The sequence below is a fragment of the Peromyscus leucopus genome, chromosome 15 (assembly GCF_004664715.2).
Source record: "Peromyscus leucopus breed LL Stock chromosome 15, UCI_PerLeu_2.1, whole genome shotgun sequence".
In the NCBI taxonomy this organism is placed as follows: Eukaryota; Metazoa; Chordata; class Mammalia; order Rodentia; family Cricetidae; genus Peromyscus; species Peromyscus leucopus.
Window position 1 is genome coordinate 1,201,545 of NC_051076.1, and position 19,546 is coordinate 1,221,090.

The following is a 19,546-nucleotide window of genomic DNA, read 5'->3' on the forward strand; positions in this document are numbered from 1 at the left end:
TGATTTCATTTAAGGAGCTTTGCATGTAGTATATCTATACAGCTTGATTATTTTAGAAAAACTACATAATATTCTTTAGTATGGAATATTACTTATATCAACTCATTGATTTAACCATTCCATGGTTTGTGGCCCATGGCAAAGCTTTTCATATTACAATTCAACAATGAACATTCTCGTATGTCTGTCTTTGCGGAGCAGAGAGAAAACATAACAATGAATGGCAGGATCTACGAAATGTGGTGGTGGTGGAGGTGGTGGTGGTGGGGGTGGTGGAGGTGGTGGTGGAGGTAGGTGGGTGGTGGTGGTGTGTGTGGTGGTGGTGTGAGGGTGGAGGTGAGTGGTGGTTGGTGGTGGAGTGGTGGTGGAGGTGATGGTAGTGTGTGTTGTTGGTAGTGGTGGAGGTGCTGGAGGTGGTGGTGGTGTCAGAAATTTGTCCTTTGTGTATTTGCCTTTGTCTTTTTCCTTTTCTTGTCCTACTTTAGACATTATATTGTGCAGCAAACATGAAAATCAGACCTAGGCTTGGATTATACCAAAAATCATCCTCTTAGTGTCAGCAAAGGGGAGAGGCTGGTTCTCAGTTGATAGACCATGTACTCACCCTTGGTTCTAGTGCTACAGCTATGTGGAGAGTACTTGTCGGTTTTCAGCTTTTACAGACAGGGGGTGAACGGGCATCCTAAAATCCAGATTGATGTCCCCATGCCAGTATACTAAGTATCAACATTTGGTAGAGTAATACAAACAGAAACTGTGGCAGTGCCTTCCACCTGGGCCCCAATCTGTGACAGACATAGATGGTGGCCACCCCCCAGACTTTGGATCTTTGGGCGCCACAATTAACCAGGAGCCCACCTGGCACCTTTGGCACCGGACAACCATGTACCAAGTACTAACTGAGGTCTCTAGGCCTGGGTACAGGTGAAAAGAGGCAAGAGCTCCATGCCATCCCTCATGGCTGCAGTGGGCAGTACTCAACCAAGCGCCACCTGTGACCCAAGCAAGAGCTCTGGTGTTAGGTCATTGGCCACCACTGTGGTGAGAGAATACAAGGTAGGATGGTGGAAGAGAGGGGGAAGTGGAATGGTTTGTGAGCTGGGGAGAGAGGCAGATTTGGAGAGGTAAGGGTGGTGAGGAACCAGCTGAAATGAATGGCCAGCAGGCCACCTGAGTCTAGGGAGATGTCTGCGCCTGGGCTATGACCAAGGGCCAGGTCTTGATCCAGGGCTCTGGAGCAGCAAGGGGCCCTGAGTTGATGTCTGTGGCTCCTGTTGTCACTGAGGACCATGCAGGGGCCTGTGGTAGGGGCCACATTGTTGTCCAAGAGCCACACTGCCAGACGACCCACGCCAATGTGGGTGGCCTGCATGGCCACCAGGGGCCATGGTGACAACTGCCGAGGACCATGTCCGGGTTCCTGGTCCTGCAGCAGCTGGGGTCTGTGTTGATCTGGGTGGCCAGTGCTCCCACCTGGAACCATGGAGAAATCTAGGCATGGGCCGCTGCCTAGGGCCAAGTCTGGGTCTGTAGCCCTGCAGACGCTGGAATCTGGGGTGGTGTCCCTGGCTCCAGTTGCCACTCAGGGCTCTGTGGATGCTTGGGGTCTGGCCAACCACCTGGGAACGTGTTGATGCCTGGGGGCCATTCTGCTGCTGGTACCATGTGATCTGAGGGACCTGTGCTGCCACCGCGGCCATGGAGATGTCCAGCCCCAAGCTGCTACAGAGGGCCATGTCTGAGTTTGTGGTCCTGCTGCAGCTGGGGTCTGTGGTGATGTTCATGGCCGGTGTTAACACAGGGATCGCTGGAACCACGCTGTGCTGAGCCAACCCTACCCTTTACTGGCCCTGGGATGGCTGGTCCTGCCCCTCGGTGAATATTGCAGCAGGTAAGCTGGCCCTACCCCAGGACTGTGAACCTAGATGTGGCCCTCTGCAGAACCTGGGGGCTGGAGTCTCCATGGCCCCAGTGGCAGCACAAGCCACTCAGACCAATATGGCCCTGGCAGCAGCATGGTCCATGGCCACCAACATGGTCTCAGGTGACTGACCAGACCCCAGTCATCTGCATGACCCTCCATGGTAACAGGAGCATGGACTTCAACTCAGACCCAGCTGCTGTAGGGCCATGGACCCAGACAGGGCCCTCTGCTGCAGCCTGGGCCACATCACCCATGGCCCAGGTGACAGCACAGACCACTCATATCAGCATGGTCCCAGTGGCAGCATGGCCTTCAGCTACCCTCATGGCCACATGCTGCGGCCTGGCCGCCAGGCATCTGTTTATTAATATTCTTAATAGGGAACAATTTTTTTAATTCAGAAGACCACTCTTGCATGCTTTCTTAAAATTCAATCAAAACATAAACACATTTCTTAGTATTTTGTTATGGGTCAAAACCATAGCAGAAATTATAACTCTACTTGCTTATTAAATAATGTTTATTAAATTCTCTTTTGTATTGGTCATTATTCTAGTGGCTGGAGATGAAATATTGAACACGAGAACCTTGCCCTCAGATTTCTTACATTATTTATACAATGTAGTAAGTAAATAAAGAATATTTCAGACATAATGTACTATGAAAGAAGTTAGGCAGATCATCACATAGAAAGTACTTCTAGGAAGTTATTTGCAGAAAGGTAGTCAGGGTGATATTTCTAAAAAAAGAACATCTGGATTGAAACCTGAAGATGGAGCCTGAATCTCCAACTCTAGACCTGTGTTGTCCACCAAGCATAGAGATTCTGTGTCAGCATGAACTGCTTCTGTTAAATTCATTTTTAATGTGATAACTGAAATGGTGATGATTAGGAGTCCAGATCTCCTTATTTCTATTTAGCAGTTTTGCTAATACTTACTACTATTACTGTTTATTTCTATCTCTTTGTCCTGATAATAGTGATTGGACTATATAGTAGACCTTTCCTGTCTGTTCTATTTGACTGAGCTATCCAAATATAAAAATTTAACCTATCATGTATATGTATCAAGCTTAGTACAACTCAATGTTATGGGGTAACAGGTGGTGAAGAAAGGTGCCATATTTACTAGAGGAGTTGTATCATTAGTAACATGTCCTTAGAAGTGTTCGCCAAAAAGATAAAGAGGACTCCAAGTTGAGGAGGTAGGTAGAGCTTGCTTTACAAGGTGATGATGGGATAGGTCAAGATATGTAGGAAACAGCACTATCAACTTGTGATGGTGTATTTTATTCACATTTATTGAAGGAGACTCTATTGTGCTATATAGAATTGTCATTACTTGACAGCTAAAATACAGTTTTATTCTACATATGGTGTTAGTGCCTTTTAAATTTATATATATTATATATATATAATTACTAAGAATAAACATGTACACACACATATATATAATTACTAAGAATAACACATGCACACACACACATATGTATAATTACTAAGCATAAGCACACACACACCTCTGGGAGATGCTGTCAGGCTCACACATCTTTAATAATATTAAATCAGTTTGCTGTAGTGAGTGATGTGAACAGTGATTCTTTGGACAGTGATGTGATTCCCACTCTGGTTGTGGCTTTTGTCATGGAGAAGAGATTGATTACTAAAAATGTGTGACTGAGTAAGTAAATTAAAAATATATTTAGCTTGGAAGAATTTTAGGACCCCAGGGATGATGTTTGTTATGTAATTTGCACTAACAGTTTGCAAAGGGAAACTCTACCCCGACTGGTTCGAGCGTTGAGTCATATCCTGTGAATCTGAAGCAACGGGATGGTATTTAAACATCACTGGTTCCTCTTACTTTCATTCCAAGTCGCTGCAGTTCAGAGCAGCAAGTGCTTGGTGCACAGAGGCTGTTGCTCTCCCCTGGAGGTGAGCAGACACTCTCGCTGGTGCTCAGTGAAGAGAAGGAAGCCAAGTCTGGAGATGCAGCTCTTTATGGGATGAACGATGCTTTGTTCGTTTCTCAAGCACTATGCTAGACAGCTACAAGCTGAAAAGTGTCTGCAGTTTACCATTTGTTTGCCATAAGGTAAGTGGATGATTCGGGTTTACTCGCTGTGTGTGGCAGTTTCAGAATTGGACTGTGTATCGGAAATGTCTACTCACAAGGTACTGAGCATGGTATTTGAGAATCTAATGTGAATAATTTGAACTTAGCATACACCCCACTTAGGAAAGACTCAGTTTAAGAGATCAGTATCCTGTCGGTGGCTGTAATGAAAAGGGAAGTGCCCTGGACATGCTAACATCGTGCCAACTTCAGATTGCTTTAGATTGTTTTCAAGAATTTGTTATTTCAGGGTCTTAGGTTGGGGTCTTTTTTCATTTTGTTTTCCTGTGGTTTATGTTAAAGATTGCATTTAACTAAAATTCAAATAAATACATGACTATGGTTCTCCACTGAGATAAAAAAGATGGCCTTGATAACTGAGAAGTGGGGTGGCAGCAAAGGCCCCTTGTCCTGCCGTGCTTGGGTTTCTGCCTGTGTCTAGGAACTTCAGGTTGAGCTGCTTGTTTTAAAATACGTGTGAGCCTCCTTACCAGAGCTGCTTTCTCGGTTGCTGTGAGACACCGTGGTACAGGTTGTGTGCACAGAGAACTCTGCATAGAAATTGACTGAGAGGTTTGTTTGTAAATTTATGTAAGCTAAGAGGTCAGGATTAAAGATAATGATTCTTTTCACTGATTAAAGATATGCTATCAAATGCAGAGTTTAAGGGTGGGTGTCTTGTGTCATATAGCTTCTGATGCCCATAGTTAAAGCCTGTGATGCCATTTGACAGGGAAGAAGCAGCTAATTAGGTTTTGAGAGCTCTGGCTATAACTTTGTAAGATGTTAATGAGTTGAGTTTTTAATGTACTAATGACAGCTGTTTTTATAGATACTTTCTTCCTAATTGACTCACTGTCATGCTTAGGAATGCTTCATTTCTGTTCAAATTCATATCAACTATAAAAACTGCCAGATTCTAACTAAAGCATGGAAATTAATTTTCACTAGAAATATATCCAATAATTCATGTTTTTGCAAAGGTCAAAGGGTCAATGAGCCAATGGAAGGAAAGTGGTTCTCCTCTTCTTTAGAGGAAGAATTAAATTTATTTTAACTTCCAAGCATATCAAAGGCAATAGTTTGTATTCAAGAACAAACGTTCCATTAGAAAATGATACTACCACTATGAAAGTATTTGCGACCTTAAATAGAAAAAAAAAGCCACATATCTTCAAAGAATATTTTGGTGGTAGGATATGCATCGTACAAGGAGATATCGTGGTTTACCAATCATTCTGCTGGAGGAATCAAAGGAGTCTAGCAGAGTCCACCACCCTGAAACTAAAGCGCTTCTCCTGCCATTTACACTGCTTCTGAGTTCTCGCTGTGGATCACAGTGGCCACACAAACTCTTAGTGTGAATGGGAACTCAGGCTGATGCTGTTATCAAATCTAGAGTTTACAATATGCTCTTTCGGACAGTGCTTAACGATTTATGTCATTGCCTGATACAGCCCCTGAGGATCTTGTCTCCCTTCCTTCCTATCGTCCCATTCTTTGACTTCTCTGCCTCTGTAGAGGGTGGGCCAGTGGTGTAAACAGCACACTCAAATAAGGAGATGTTTCCATTTCTCAACCCTCACAATTGTTTGGCTGAAGAAATGGGTGAAAAGGATATGATGGCTAAAATGAGCGTTAAAGGCATGTGGGCTTCAGGCAGGAGGAAACCCTTACATCTCTGAAATAAACAATCAGCTCATTGGCATAGACTTTTCAGACCTAAATACCTAGACCTTGGGACTTTTGCAAAGATGCAATAAAATCACACTTACTATTGCATTTTATTAACAGTGTCATGTTAGATGCATTTCTGAGAGCCTGTGTCTGTGTTTTACTGAACTAGAGGACTGTGGGCCACCAGAGACAGCCAGCACTACACTTAGGATTCAAAATTATTATTTCCTTTTAAGGATGATGGTCTCATTTTTCCCACTTGTTAATTATTTTTTCTTGTTAATGTCCAAATTATATAAAATGTTTTACAAGCTAAGCCTCCCCCAAAGTCCCTAATTCTAAGTCCGAATGGCCTTTCAAATTTCAAATAACAAAAGGAAACGCCTTCTCAATGAAAAATATGTGTTTATTGAGTGGCAATTAGCTGTTTTCAGCCTAAAATCAATATACACTTTGTCTCCCACTGGAAAGTAAATCATTAGATGCAGAGCATATTTTCCTCTCTTATTTTTTCTTTTAATAAAACCTTGAGATGTTCTTAATAAAGAACCAAAGCACAGGAAAAATTTTATAGTGTGATCATTCTAATTCCTGAAAATCATATACATATTATATATTATATATAACATATTACATCTTACTCTCTCTAATGAATCCTGCTGGATGACAAAGGTTGCATTCCTACTGGGGAAATGAGTAATAATTTCCTCCATTTTGCCCTGAAAGTTATAATGAAAATCAAATAGACCTGCGTATGCACCCTCACACATCATCATCACAGAGTAAAATATCCAGTGACATGCTTGGGAGGAACTTTAGCCTCTCAAATTGCATTTCAGGAAGGGGGTTGGGGTTGTTGAGGGTCAAGAAAGTGGCTAGTCAGTATCTGAGCACAGGTACAAAGTTGGGTCTTTCTGCCTGCCTGGTACCCGAGAACCCGAGGAAGACACAGGCTGCTTCCTCTGCACACAGTTGTGCTGTGCCACCGCCCTTTGCTGGGTTGTATTGTTGCTCTTGAGCTGCCTGCCGTCTCATGTTGGAGTCCAGGCTGGTCTTGAACTTGTGGTCCTCTTATCTCAGCCTGCAAAGTGCTGTTCAGCTGAGCTTTGTACAGCTTAAAAAATGTTTTCCAAACCCTTGCTGCCCATGCTTTTAAGAAGCCATTCCTCACAGAGTTTCACAGAGGGCACAGCAACCTCTCTATGTACAGGCCCATGGGCTAAAGACTCCCTTTAATCTGCTCTTACAGGTCTTACAAGCCATGGTCTGTGGGGTGGTCATCATGACTCATAATTTCTTAGTGATGCCACAGTACAACTATTACAATATTTAATCCATGAAAGTAAACATTCTTAACCAATATGACTGCGTGTTTTAGTTTTTCAAATGATGGGTAATGCAGTAGACTGTTTGCTACGTGTTCACAGAAAATGGTTGCCAAAAGATATCTTCTCCAAAGTCTTGCCTTCGAAAAAGAGACATAGAGAACTTACAAAATATCTATAAACTTCCAACCGCTTCTGTTAGAATTGATGGGGGTAGTTTATAGATCTCTACTCTTGTCAAGGCCAATGGCAAGAGGAAAATACAGCTTTTCTTAATTATAGAAGTCACTACTGTTCCATACACAACAGATTTTAAAAGAAAATGTAGCTTTAGAAATCTCAAGAATGGAAAGAAGTTCCTTAAGACATTCTTTAAAGGTTATTTCACGTTCCTAAGAATTCAAATTATAATCATCATTTCTTTACATAAAAATGTAAGTTAATGAAAAGTATGAGCTAGCTACATAAACTGGTCTGAACTTGATAGCTTCAGTAGATGAATGAAATTGATCACAATATGTGAATAAATCCTAGTACTGCTTTGTGACCAAGTTCACATTTGCATTGGTTTTAAAACCGCTATGAAGGAACTGTTATAGCTAGGAGATAAAGGAAAACAAAGGACATGAGGATTTTAGTTGTTTGTTTTCATGCCCTGGATAGTAGGTGATCTAATGAGTAAAATTCTGGAAAAGAAGAATACAGAAAAGAGTCAACACTTGTTTGCAATATTGACACCCTCTTGTTTTTGCAGATGTCAATGAATTCCTTATATTTTTAAAATTTATTTTTCTCAGTGCCAGATAACAGTTCCATGTTGCCTTTAGGTGTTTAACAAATATTGTTTAGCGATCCAGCGAACACCAAGGTTAGTGAGGCACTTTATCCTAATAGCAGGGTTCACAGACATCTGTGTTGCAGTGCCAAGCTTTGCACTGAGTGCCCATTTGACAAAATCCCAAATAAGCCCAGGAGCTGCCCTGCCAAGCTGTAATCCCATCTTAATTTAATAGAGATGCACAAATTAGACATTGGTGTCCCTTTGCTTGGCCATTGCAATAGTGAGATGGCATTAATACTGTTTACTCGTGTAATTTACGGGGAACTAATATAACCAAGCAAGGTCTAATCCTTTGATTTACAAGTGTTTCTCCCCAAGGTGATGATGACGATGAAAGCAGCTTTTCACTGATAGTCCAGTTTATTTTTGTAACAACCTTATAATCTGGGACACTACTATCGTTTTTCCCTCTTTTCACAGAGGGGAAAGGTGAAGTGTATCAAATCAAATCACAAGTCCCAAACATCATGCAAAGGCTAGCAAGGACGACCAGTGCTGAATCTGGGTCGTTGGGATTCAGAGCCAAGATGCTTATCCGCCTCCAGCTCAACTGTCTTGATCTCAGTAATTTGAATTGAGTGATAGAAAATGATGCAAAGATGAAAAGGGAATAAGTTATGTTTTGATGACTTGTATATTTTCAGTCTTAGTGACAGGCCTCCGTAGACAGAGATCGGCTGAAGTCGTGTGGGAAATCACGTAAGATGTGCATGTGCTAGGAACTAGCAAAGGTACCAGTTCTTCTAAGTGACCACTGTCTGGTGACATGAAAATCTGAAGTGGAGGGTTGTTAGAAACAGTGTTAAATGGTTAAGTCCCCTGATAAGCTTAAAGGAGTTTTTTGCTTTGAGGGAAAAATCCCCATTGTCTCCATTTGCTCATGTACTTCCAATCATTTCAGTGAGTGGCAGAATGGAATTGCTCAGGGCCATTTTGCAGCTATGATTTTTTATCTGCAAGGCACAGAGACTAGAGATTCTGAGTAAAAGTATTGGGAAGGTTCTACAAACAAAAACAGTTTGATGAATGATATTAAAAGTCATTTTTGGTTACTGGCAAAAACGTATTTGTTTCAAAATCTAAAAGAGTGAACGCCTTCCCTGCTCACAGACATCTCACTAGTGAACTCAAAATATGAAGTCTTAGAATCAGAATTTATTTGGCACAGCAGTACGCTTTCCAAAATGAGAGTGGTGACGAAGGACTTGAGCTAGGAAATCGTGCAGATTTCAGAGAAAGTATTAAGAGTCTTATTGTTTCAAGTTTTCCACAGGGTGAAAGAAAACAGAAAATTTTCCTGTAAAAATATTTGACCAAGAACAACTAAATAGGCCCAAGCTACAGACAATGGAGACAGTTCTGTTGGGAAAATTGCATATTTGGCCTTGAACCAAGCAGTCATTATAAACAAAAAGAAATGAAGACCATCTCAATCAGTACATAATCAATGGACGGGTTTTCTTGGTTACTTTGGAAGACATTCCCTTCCTTGGTGTGCAGGTACTTTGTGATATGGAAATGTACTTGATTCCTTGGCTTATTGTTTTCTGGAAATAATTTTTCTAGCTTAGAAACAATGTGTTCCTTACAGTTGAATAAAATCCTATTGTTTACACATACCCCATTTTTGTCATCCATTTGTCTGCTGATGGAAATCCATGCTGATTCTATTTCTTAACTGTTAGGACTATTGAGACAATCAACAGTATTATGCAGATTTCTCTTCGTAGAATAGGACATGGGTTTAGAGGCATGTACCCTAGCATGATGTAGGACATGGATTTAGGAACATGTACCCTAGTGTGATGTAGCTGAGTCACACGGTCTTTTCTATTTTTAGATTTTTCAGAACCCTCCACACTGATTTCCATGGTGGATCCATCAATCTATAACCCTACCAGTAATGACTGATTCTTCCTCTTTTGCCACATCCTAGCCAGTACTTGTTTGTTCTCTTGGGGTTCGTCATTCTGAGTAGGAGAAAGATGGAATCTCCAAGTGGTTTTGATTTGTATTTCCCTGATGGCTAAAGATGCTGGACATGTTTACAAATATTTGCTGGCTATTTGTGTTTCTTTGGAGACTAGCCTGTTCAGTTCATTAGCCCACTTATTAGTTGAGAGAATGGGGGATGGTGTTTAACTCTTGCAGTTCTTATATATGTTCTGGATATTTTGGAAGGACCTGGAAATTACTATGTTAAACAAGTAACTCAAACTCAGGAAGACTGATAAGTTTTGTCATATGCAGATCTTAGACTCTTAGTGTTTACTATAGGTATCACATGTGGGTGTGCTCCGTGAGACTCGAAAGGGGATAAGAAGAAAGGGAGGGCGGCAACAGGGGGCGGGGAAAAGAAAACAGGGGGCGGGAAAAAAGAAAACAGGGGGCGGGGAAAAGAAAACAGGGGGCGGGAAAAGAAAACAGGGGCGGGGAAAAGAAAACAGGGGCGGGGAAAAGAAAACAGGGGCGGGGAAAAGAAAACAGGGGCGGGGAAAAGAAAACAAGGAGCAGACAGAACAGAGGCAAAAAGGAAGCTCCTGGGGAGGAAAGGACCAGCAGGAACGTGGCAGGAAACTGGAGGAGAGTGGAGGAAGATGAGCAACAGAAACACAATATGGAAATGCCACAGTGAAACTCAGGACTTTGTGTAGCAATTTTGAAAAGATAATGAGAACAAAATCTCGAAGACAGGAGAGAAGAAAGGGAAGGGAAAGGAGCACACTAAGGAGTGACAGCACCTTCCGCCACCCCGGAAACCTGGCTGCAGTTTGCTACTTGGTTCCACATCCCTCACATGCTAACCCCTTTCAAAATTTCCAAAATTTGGATTTATTTTAAGATAAATTCTTTGTTCCCTTTCTTTCATGTTTGCCTTACTGCCTCTATTATTTTTGCACATTTTGGTGAAAGTTTACGAGAGCTCACTCTTTTGACTGAGGTTTTATGAATAAAAATAAGAATCGTAAATAGCCTTCATGGTGGTGCATGCCTGTAATAATAGCACCCAAGAGGTGGAAGCAGCAGGGTTAGTTTCAGGCCCACTTTGGCTACCTTGTGAAGTTGAGGCCACCCTAGGCTACATGAGACCCTGTTCCAAAATGTAAAAAAAACAAATAAGAAAATTAAAATGAGAAGAAAAAGGAAAAAGAGGTCATTGATGAAGAAAAAATCCAAATATCAGTTTTATTTTAAAATAACCCATAAGCCAAAGTGTTCCTACATAATGAACCAGCCATAAAATTTCCATAATATTTTATTTGACCTGAATAGTGAACGATGCATATTCACAAAATTTGAATTAAAAAATTAAAAGTGCCTTGGAGAAAAGCTAGCCATGTTTTCTTTGTTTGCCAGTGGAAATGATCTTGCTGCAGGCCAAGGCTATGCAGCCAGCTCCCCAGAGCACAGCTGACCATAGGGTTCTTAACTGCGCCTCTGTGATTACTGTAATGTATCAGTCACCAAGAGCAGCAGCATCTAATTTAGCATTCAAGTGGTGCACTGGACTTTCACTTTTTACTAAAATGTATTAATTGTTTACAGCTTGGAGTAACTTTCTTTTAACCAATAAATATTTTTTGTGCTTTTTTTGATGGGAAAGAATATATTTTTAAAAAACATTTATTTACTTTATGCTTATGAGTATTTGTATTTGCACCATGCATGTGCATGGCTCGTGCTTGCAAAGTCCAGATGAGCACATCAGATTCCCTGAAACTGGAGTTACAAAGGACTGTGAGCTGGGAAGTGAGCGCTAGGAATAAAACCTGGGTCATCCGACAGAGCAACAAGTGAGCCATTTCTCCAACCCTGGGGAAAATATATCTCAAGTTCTACATAGAAATGCTTTGTCATGCTTGAAAGTACACTACGGGTTTATCCCCTTAGCACTATTGATCCATTTTTCATCAAAAAGTCTCATATTTAACCAATCTCTTATATTGGAGACTTGTTACATTTTCTCACCTCTTCCAACTCTTTATCCTAAAAATAAATGTGCAACAGAAAACTTCAAAACTGCTAAAGTTGTATTAGTAAACAATATGTGCATTGCTTCAAGTCACCCAAACAAACCAATGGCAGCGATGGCTAAGCAATGCCCTGGAATCATCAACTACAGGCCTTGTGAAAGTGGGAAAACTTCACCAGCCACCAGCACTGCTGTGTCTCTTGTGCCTCCCTCATGAGATGGAGGCCTCTCCCTGGCTGCAGCACTTCAAGGAACGAGGTCCTCTATGGCTCTGGATTGACCATGCTAAGCTGTTCCGTTTAGGGCAATTCTTCAACTTCCATGGTGTGGCACATTGCCCAGTGAGTCTTGTTCATCCTCCATGCTTAGGCCTGTGCCTCAGAGATTCAGATTCATTGAATTAAGGGTAGAGCTCAAGGGTGCGAACATCCAGGAAAGCACCTAGACAATTCTAGCATACTCAAAAGTGAGAACATGTTGTTATCCTGTGACACAGCTCACAGCTGTGACCGCCTCTCATTCACTTGGGGAAACCATAAGAGGACGAGAGTAGCCGTTTAGGAAGATGTGAGCAGAGAAAGCTCTCTACAGGTAGCCTCAGAAAGTACACTGCACTGATTGCAGTAGGTGCTGTGCCCATCCACTTTCCCACTCAGCAATGAGGGTAAGAACTGTGTGTATGTGGCCAGAGGTCAGGGGTCAGGGAGTGAGTGGGTGGGGCAGACAGAGAAGTAGTTACAATATGTAGTATTGCCTGAATGCCCTGAGTCTCTACGTATCAGCAGCGAATGGAAGTTAAGCCATTAGTTGGGATGAAGTGAAAACCAAGGGGTGAGAAAACTGATTCTATTGAATAGCTCTGTCATGCACCCAGAAGTGAGACTGGTTTTTCCTCTGCCCAAGGTTGAGAGAAAATTAAGATGACCTTCTGAAAATGAAGAGGATCAGCTGTACAGGAAGCCAGCTATTGGGAAAAGGCTGTAACATGATCACTTGTAGTGGGTTAATAGGAAGAGAAAGGCCATGTAGCATGGGTGTAGGTACAATCAACATTCACAACTAGAAGATCTGGGCTTACATCCAGACTTACCTGGGGATGTCACTGATGGGTGGAATGCTTGCTTAGCAAGGGCAAAGCCCTGGGCTGGGCCTCCAGCACTACAGGAAAAAAAAAAAAGAATAAAGATCACCTCTAGTCTCTGAGTTCAGCTTTCTCCACCTAAAATGAGAATGCAAATCCTCTCTGCAAACCTAACAGGAGATACCATCAATATCCACGCTCAACTCTTTGCCCATGATCATAATTCAAGCACATGCTTGTCTGTGGTGCCATCAATTCATGTTAGACAATCAGGCAGAAAAAAAAAAAGAGAGAGAAAACTTGCACTGCAGGGAAAATCTGACAAGCAGAGTGATTTGTTAGAATTTGCTTACAAGATGCTGTTTGTATTTCCTCAGTCTTCGGCAACTGTTTTCCTGAGTGTTTATCCAGCTAAGGCTAGTGGGTAGGACTTGATGTACTATAGAACTGCCAGGATGCTGCCTTATCTATCCTGTGTGCTAGGAGGCAGGAGCAGCTCAGATAGTCTACTCCTAGATGAGAAGGACGCAGGTTCATTGGTTCCTCCAGAGCTAAATCAAAGCGTGTTTGCTTTCAATATGCCCAATGATACACACACACACACACACACACACACACATACACACACACACACACACACACACACACACACACAGAGACAGAGACAGAGACAGAGAGAGAGACAGAGAGACACAGACAGAAACAGAGAGAGGGGGGAGGGAGGGAACTGAGGAGACAGAGCGAGAGAAAGAGAGGGAGGGAGAAAGGGAGAAAGACAGAGAGAAGGAATTTAATGAATAGCCTCACATTAGTCTCTGAGAATTCTAATATTTAGGAAATCTATGTAGCAACTAGCCTCTTTTATTCTAAAGGGAGACTTATTTTTCTCCTGGATTTATTGACATTTTTCTAGTTTTATAGTGTGAATTATGGAAAAGGCTTCAAGTAGAATGACTTTCATATGTACATATTTCTACCTGATCAGTTTCTCAGAAGCCTAACAGAGGAGTAAAATATATAACTCACCTCTGTGATTGCCATATTTTAATAAAAATCTAGTCAGCATTATAGGTTACTTAAGAAAACCTCATTTGTGTGATGATGATGTCATCATGCTGGTCTGGCTTTTAGAAGTCCTAGTCTGCACTGGCCACGTTCCCAGAGGGCACAGCTCTCATCCCCAGTGCCTTCTCCTCACAGGCACACTCCGTTTCCACCTCCCTCTAACCCCTGCCCCAGCATTCAAGGGTACAGAATGCTTATTCAAGAGCTTGTGTGCTAGAACGTATGGTGCCACAGGTAGGGGCCAGAATGGACACAGTACATATTCACAAAGCACAATAAGCTAGACTGAGCGACACATGATAAGGTAGAACACACTCCAGGGGATGACAGAGAAGCTAATATTGGCTTCAGAGGAGTCTTCTCTGAGAAAGCAGCTTTTAAGCTGAGACGTATGTAGATCTCCCCATTATTTGGAATTAAAAAAAAGTAGAGGAAATGGATGTGATATATCTAGCCCAGTCCCTGGCACAAAAGGTACAGTCACTGTGGCTGGTTAGCGTATGTGAGAGTCCAGCTCATCGTGGGCACTGCCTCCCGCTCTACCTTGGGGAGGTGTGGACTCAGCTCAGGTTAGCTGAGGACCATCATGGCTCTTCACCTTTCTGGTTATCCCTCACCGAGTGTACTCTGTGCATAGATTCCTGCCCATCAGTATTTCTCTGCCCCTTTTGTTTGGCTCTGGTTCCCTGCTTCCACTTAGTGTGTGTAGCTTAATCTGGAATTCCAACCCACTGGGGACATGCACATGACATCTCTCCAGTGATGGGTCAGACTCTGCTTAGTCTCTTTCCAGGCGGGCCTTGCCCATGCAGTTCCCAGCTAGGACCAGAATGAGTTTTATCTGCTCCTAAAGCTTTGCAGTTCCTAGTTCTTTATTTTCTCCCCCTACCTCACACACTTTGGTTTTATTTGCTTGCTTACTTGTTTTTGTTTGTCTGTTTGATCTATACCCACTGCTGGAGACCCACCACAGCAGCACTAGAATTCACTGTGTAGCTCAGACTAACCTCTCATTCACGTTTCCCCTTCCTCAGAACGCCACTTGGGAGTGCTGGGATTGCAGGCGTTCATCACAACACCCATCTCTGCGGTTCCTACTTCTGTGCTCACTCTCAGATGATGGAATGAATGCCCAGTGATTCCTCAAACCGCACTCCAGGGCTGCCTCCTTCGCCCTGTCTGTCACCAGGCCTCTTCCCTCTGATGGCCACAGCCTTGTGGGTAATTGATAAGATTCCTGTGGCTCCCTGGGTCAGGCAGCCTGGTCAGCTTCCTGCTGAGACAGCAGCAGCACTGGTGGGTCTCCAGCAGTGGGGGAGATCAGACCATGCAGGGTTTTCTAGGGGGTGAGGCCATCCCCTGGAGAGGTTCCCATGGCTGGAAACACTGCCAGGCTCAAGAGCAGTTTGGCAGGAACCAGAACTACTAAGGATGCTGAGACACCTGGAGCCCTCTGGACATACCTCTGACACTTTTAACTGCACTTTTTTCTATTTTTTTATTTTATTTTATAATTTAATTTTACATATCAGCCACAGATTCCCTTGTTCTCCAACCTCCAGTGTCCCCTCCCCCCCACTCCCACCCACCCCCACCCCCACCCCCACCCCGCCTTCCCCCAGTCCACCCCTCATTCCCACCTCCTCCAGGGCAAAGCCTCCCCTGGGGATTGAGTTCAACCTGGTAGACTCAGTCCAGGCAGGTCGAGTCCGCTCCTCCCAGGCTTAGCCAAGTGTCCCTGTGTAAGTCCCAGGTTCCAAACAGCCAGCTCATGCACTGAGGACAGGTCCCAGTCCCACTGCCTGGATGCCTCCCAAACAGATCAAGCTAATCAACTGTCTCACTTATCCAGAAGGTCTGATCCAGTTTGGGGCTCCTCAGCTATTGGTTCATAGTTCATGTGTTTCCATTCGTTTGGCTATTTGTCGCTGTGCTTTTTCCAATCTTGGTCTCAACAATTCTCGCTCATATAAACCCTCCTCTTTCTCACCAGTTGGACCCATGGAGCTCCAGCTGGAGCTTGGCTGTGAATCTCTGCATCCGGTTCCCTCAGTCATTGGATGAGGTTTCTAGCATGACAGTTAGGGTGTTTGGCCATCCTATCACCAGAGTAGGTCAGTTTGGGCTTTCTCTCGACCATTGCCAGTAGTCTATTGTGGGGGTATCTTTGTGGATTTCTGTGGACCTCTCTAGCTAGCACTTTACTTCTTCCTATTCTCATGTGGTCTTCATTTATCACGGTCTCTAGTTCTCTGACAATAGAGGCTGAAGTACGTGTTTCCACCGAGACACCCACTGGCCAGCAGTGCTAGGGTGGCAGACAGCAGGGATGCTGCGTTTGTGTCTTTCTAGCAGCTCCTTCCGCTCTGGCCAGAGTGGGAAGCAAGCTTCAGTGCAGGTTAATGCAGCAGCAGAGGAGGCTTGAGATGGTAGCCTCTTGGGCCATTCCTGAATCTTCTGTCAGGGAGATGTGTAGGAAGTGAACTCACACCACCAGAGGGTACTTGTTCCACAGAGGTAGCAGGAATCTTCCTCTCCTGTCTGTAGTCTGCAAGGTTTGGGGGTTCCAGGCTGCTGGGAGCTCTGAGGGCAAAGGATGATATATTAATTACTTGTCTTGTTGCTGTGACAAAATTCCTAACAAGCAGCTACTGAAGGGAGAAAGGGTCTGTGTCTTAGGGTTGCTTGCTGTGATGAAACACCATTTCTAAACCAACGTGGGGGGGGGGGTTATGTTTCTACATTGAAGTTCATCATTGAAGAAAGTCGGGACAGGAACTCACACAGGGAAGGAACCTGGAGGTGGGAGCTGATGCAGAGGCCATGGAGGGGTAGTGTGTGCTGGCTTGCTCCTCATCGCTTTCTCAGCTGCCTGTTTATAGAAGCCAGGACCGCCAGCCCAGGGATGGCACCACCCATGATAGCCTGGACCCTCCTCCACCAATCACTAATTAAGAAAATGCCTTACAGACTTGCTTACAGCCTGATCTTACGGAGACATTTTCTCAACTGAGGCTCCTTCCTCTCTGAAGACTTTGGCTTGTGTCAGGTTGGCACAGGACTATGCAGAGTGCTTTGTTTTGGTTCCTGGTTGAAAAGGGAGTGTAGTCTGTTGTGGTTCATGGTGAGGAGCTAGTCACACTGTTCACAGTGAAGAAACGCAGAGGTGAATCCAGCACTTGTCTCACCTGTTCTGCTACCCTACCCATAGCTCCTGCCACCCACATTCAGGGTGTCTCAGCTTCCCTGCTCCTCTGGGAGTTCTGGAAACCCCTTCTCGGATGTGCCCAGAGGTGTGTGTCTCAGATGATTCCAAATCAAGTCACTTGGAAAGTGAATATTAACTATCACAGACGATCAGTTGGTTCCCTTTGGGAAACACCATTTGGTGAGAACGCAGAGCGGAGAGCTTCTAGAAGAGCAACTTGGGGAAAGGGTGCCCTTGTTGATCTGGCATGCTTTCTGATTTTAGACCCTTAACTGACAAACTAGGAGCTTCTGCCTTGCAGAAGTGTTACCAGCCCCATCATCAGAACGTGGACTGACACGTTCTGATCTGTTTTATTGCTGTGGTAGTCTCAAATGCTAGATTGACAAAGGCACTTGTAAATTGTTTATTTTATTTAATATATGCAGCGAGACTGATGTCTGCCATGGAAGACCCCACAAGCCAGTGAAAGAATCATTCAGTTTGGAGTGGGTAGAAGCCATTTACACCTGTAGACCGGAAGTTTATTTTCTGAATAGTTTCTTTTTCTGAGTTTCATTCGCTGTCCCACCGAGAAGCAGACAGAGTCCCTGCTGTTGGATTGTTACCACTGTTACCTCCTTCTGGCTTGCTGAGCAGTCATGGTGGGCGAGGAGAAAAATAGGGCACATTGGAGAGAAAATAGGGGACTGTACAAAAGACGCACAATTCTTCTGCTGTCAAAATTAGCAATGAAAATGAAGACTGAGAACATCTGCTTTAATTATGCACGTAGCACAGGCTGTTCTGTGCTTCACGCTTTCTGCCAGAAAGAGAGAGAATAGATACCTGCTGGTCTATCACTGTCTTCCCCAGAGCAAAGTCTAGTTTGCTTTTCTTTAAAAAACAAAGCTATGGTTGATATTAAATAATGCCTTATGTGCAAATTCTCTGTAAATTATTTACAGCTCCTTTCACAGACTCACAGCTTTGAGATTGGAAAGCACAAATGCAGTTAACATAAATTCCCAACAGAAAGGATTGTCAAAATGTGCCAGGCCAGTGCTTAATTAGAGTGGAAGCCTTCCTTTTGACCTGGTGGAAATGCAGCAGACACCAAGAACTTCCGGCAAGAGCAAAGCAGACAGAAGAGAAAGGCACAGGACATGGATCCCGGGCGGGAGGGCGGGCGGGCAGGCAGGCCAAGTCTTGAGGTATTGACCAAGTGTCTCAGGATGCCGGATGTTACTGAAAATTAACCTACAAAACCCAAGCTCTTTACATCTGCCACGTGTCACTGAAAAGATCGCCATGCTAGACTAGCCCTCATCTAGTCTATAAACTACCATCAGTTGTAATTTACCACCAGTTTCATTTGGGGGGTTATCTGGATAGCCACGGAGCATGTAGAATGCATACATATATAACTTTCCAATTTGATAATCAGACCTTAGTTAAGACAGGTTAGAGTCTGAAAATGAAGTGCTTGTGCATTTAGTTCCTGCGTGGATATACTCACAATTCGTTCTCACTGAGCTTTCCCTGTAATAACGTTCTTCCTGGCCCTTCCACGGCTCCACCTCCCACAAGAGAACAAAAGGAGGCGGGGTTTGGTCAGGGGAATAATTTGCATTGTTGTTGATGAACTGAGTAATGAGTCGTGTATTTTAAGAAAACACTGTGTTAAACATTCCATGCTAAAAAAAATTGCAGTGACCACAGTGACAATACTGAGTTAAACAAGCTTGTCTTCTCTTTAAAAACACACCCTAAATAAATGTCTGCCTAAGAACTATTTCAGTGAAGCTTGTTGTGGAATTAGCTTCTGTGCAAAGTATCATCTTTTAGTTTGTGCAGAGAAGCTAGGATTTTAGATTTTTAAAATCTTGTTCTGTTTTGTTTTATTTTTGTTTTTGAGATAGGGTCTTTCTATGTAACCCTGGAACTCAGTGCCTAGACCAGGCTGGCCTCAAACTCACAGAGATCCACCTGCCCTTGCCCCCAGTTGATGGGATTAAAAGTGTGGGCAATCCCACCCAGCTAAACTTTCTTTTTAAAAAGAAAATGGTCATATCATCTGCATAGACTTACTAATATCTAACTGCAGTAGAGTCATTGCACAGGACAGAGACATAATTAGGGGAAACGGTAAACAAAGAGAAACTCCAAAGAGTCGTGATTTGAGGGATTGTTCTAGTTTCTTTCATGAGTCACATGCCCTGGGATCAACCTTCCTTTCTCGTCTGTAGAATTCATTTCTCTATGGATATGGGGCAAAGCTCTTTCTCAATGATCAGTTACTGGGAGCCAGTGAGATGGCTCAGCAAATGTGCCTGCTGCCAAGTCTGATGACCTC

General features: G+C 43.4%; 1 protein-coding gene across 2 annotated transcripts in view; it reads left to right on the forward strand.

The window, feature by feature from the left end:
- Positions 1-3,443: 3,443 nt before the first annotated feature.
- LOC114687488 (multiple C2 and transmembrane domain-containing protein 1-like) overlaps positions 3,444-19,546 on the forward strand; it is a 133,735-nt gene continuing 117,632 nt past the window's right edge. Inside the window, exon 1 of one of the 2 annotated variants that reach the window (XM_037211087.1) lies at positions 3,444-4,020. In XM_037211087.1, coding sequence (XP_037066982.1) covers positions 3,964-4,020 — 57 coding nt within the window. In that variant the 5' untranslated portion in view covers positions 3,444-3,963. The remainder of the gene's footprint in view (positions 4,021-19,546) is intronic. The other variant, XM_028862113.2, reaches the window with a different exon arrangement.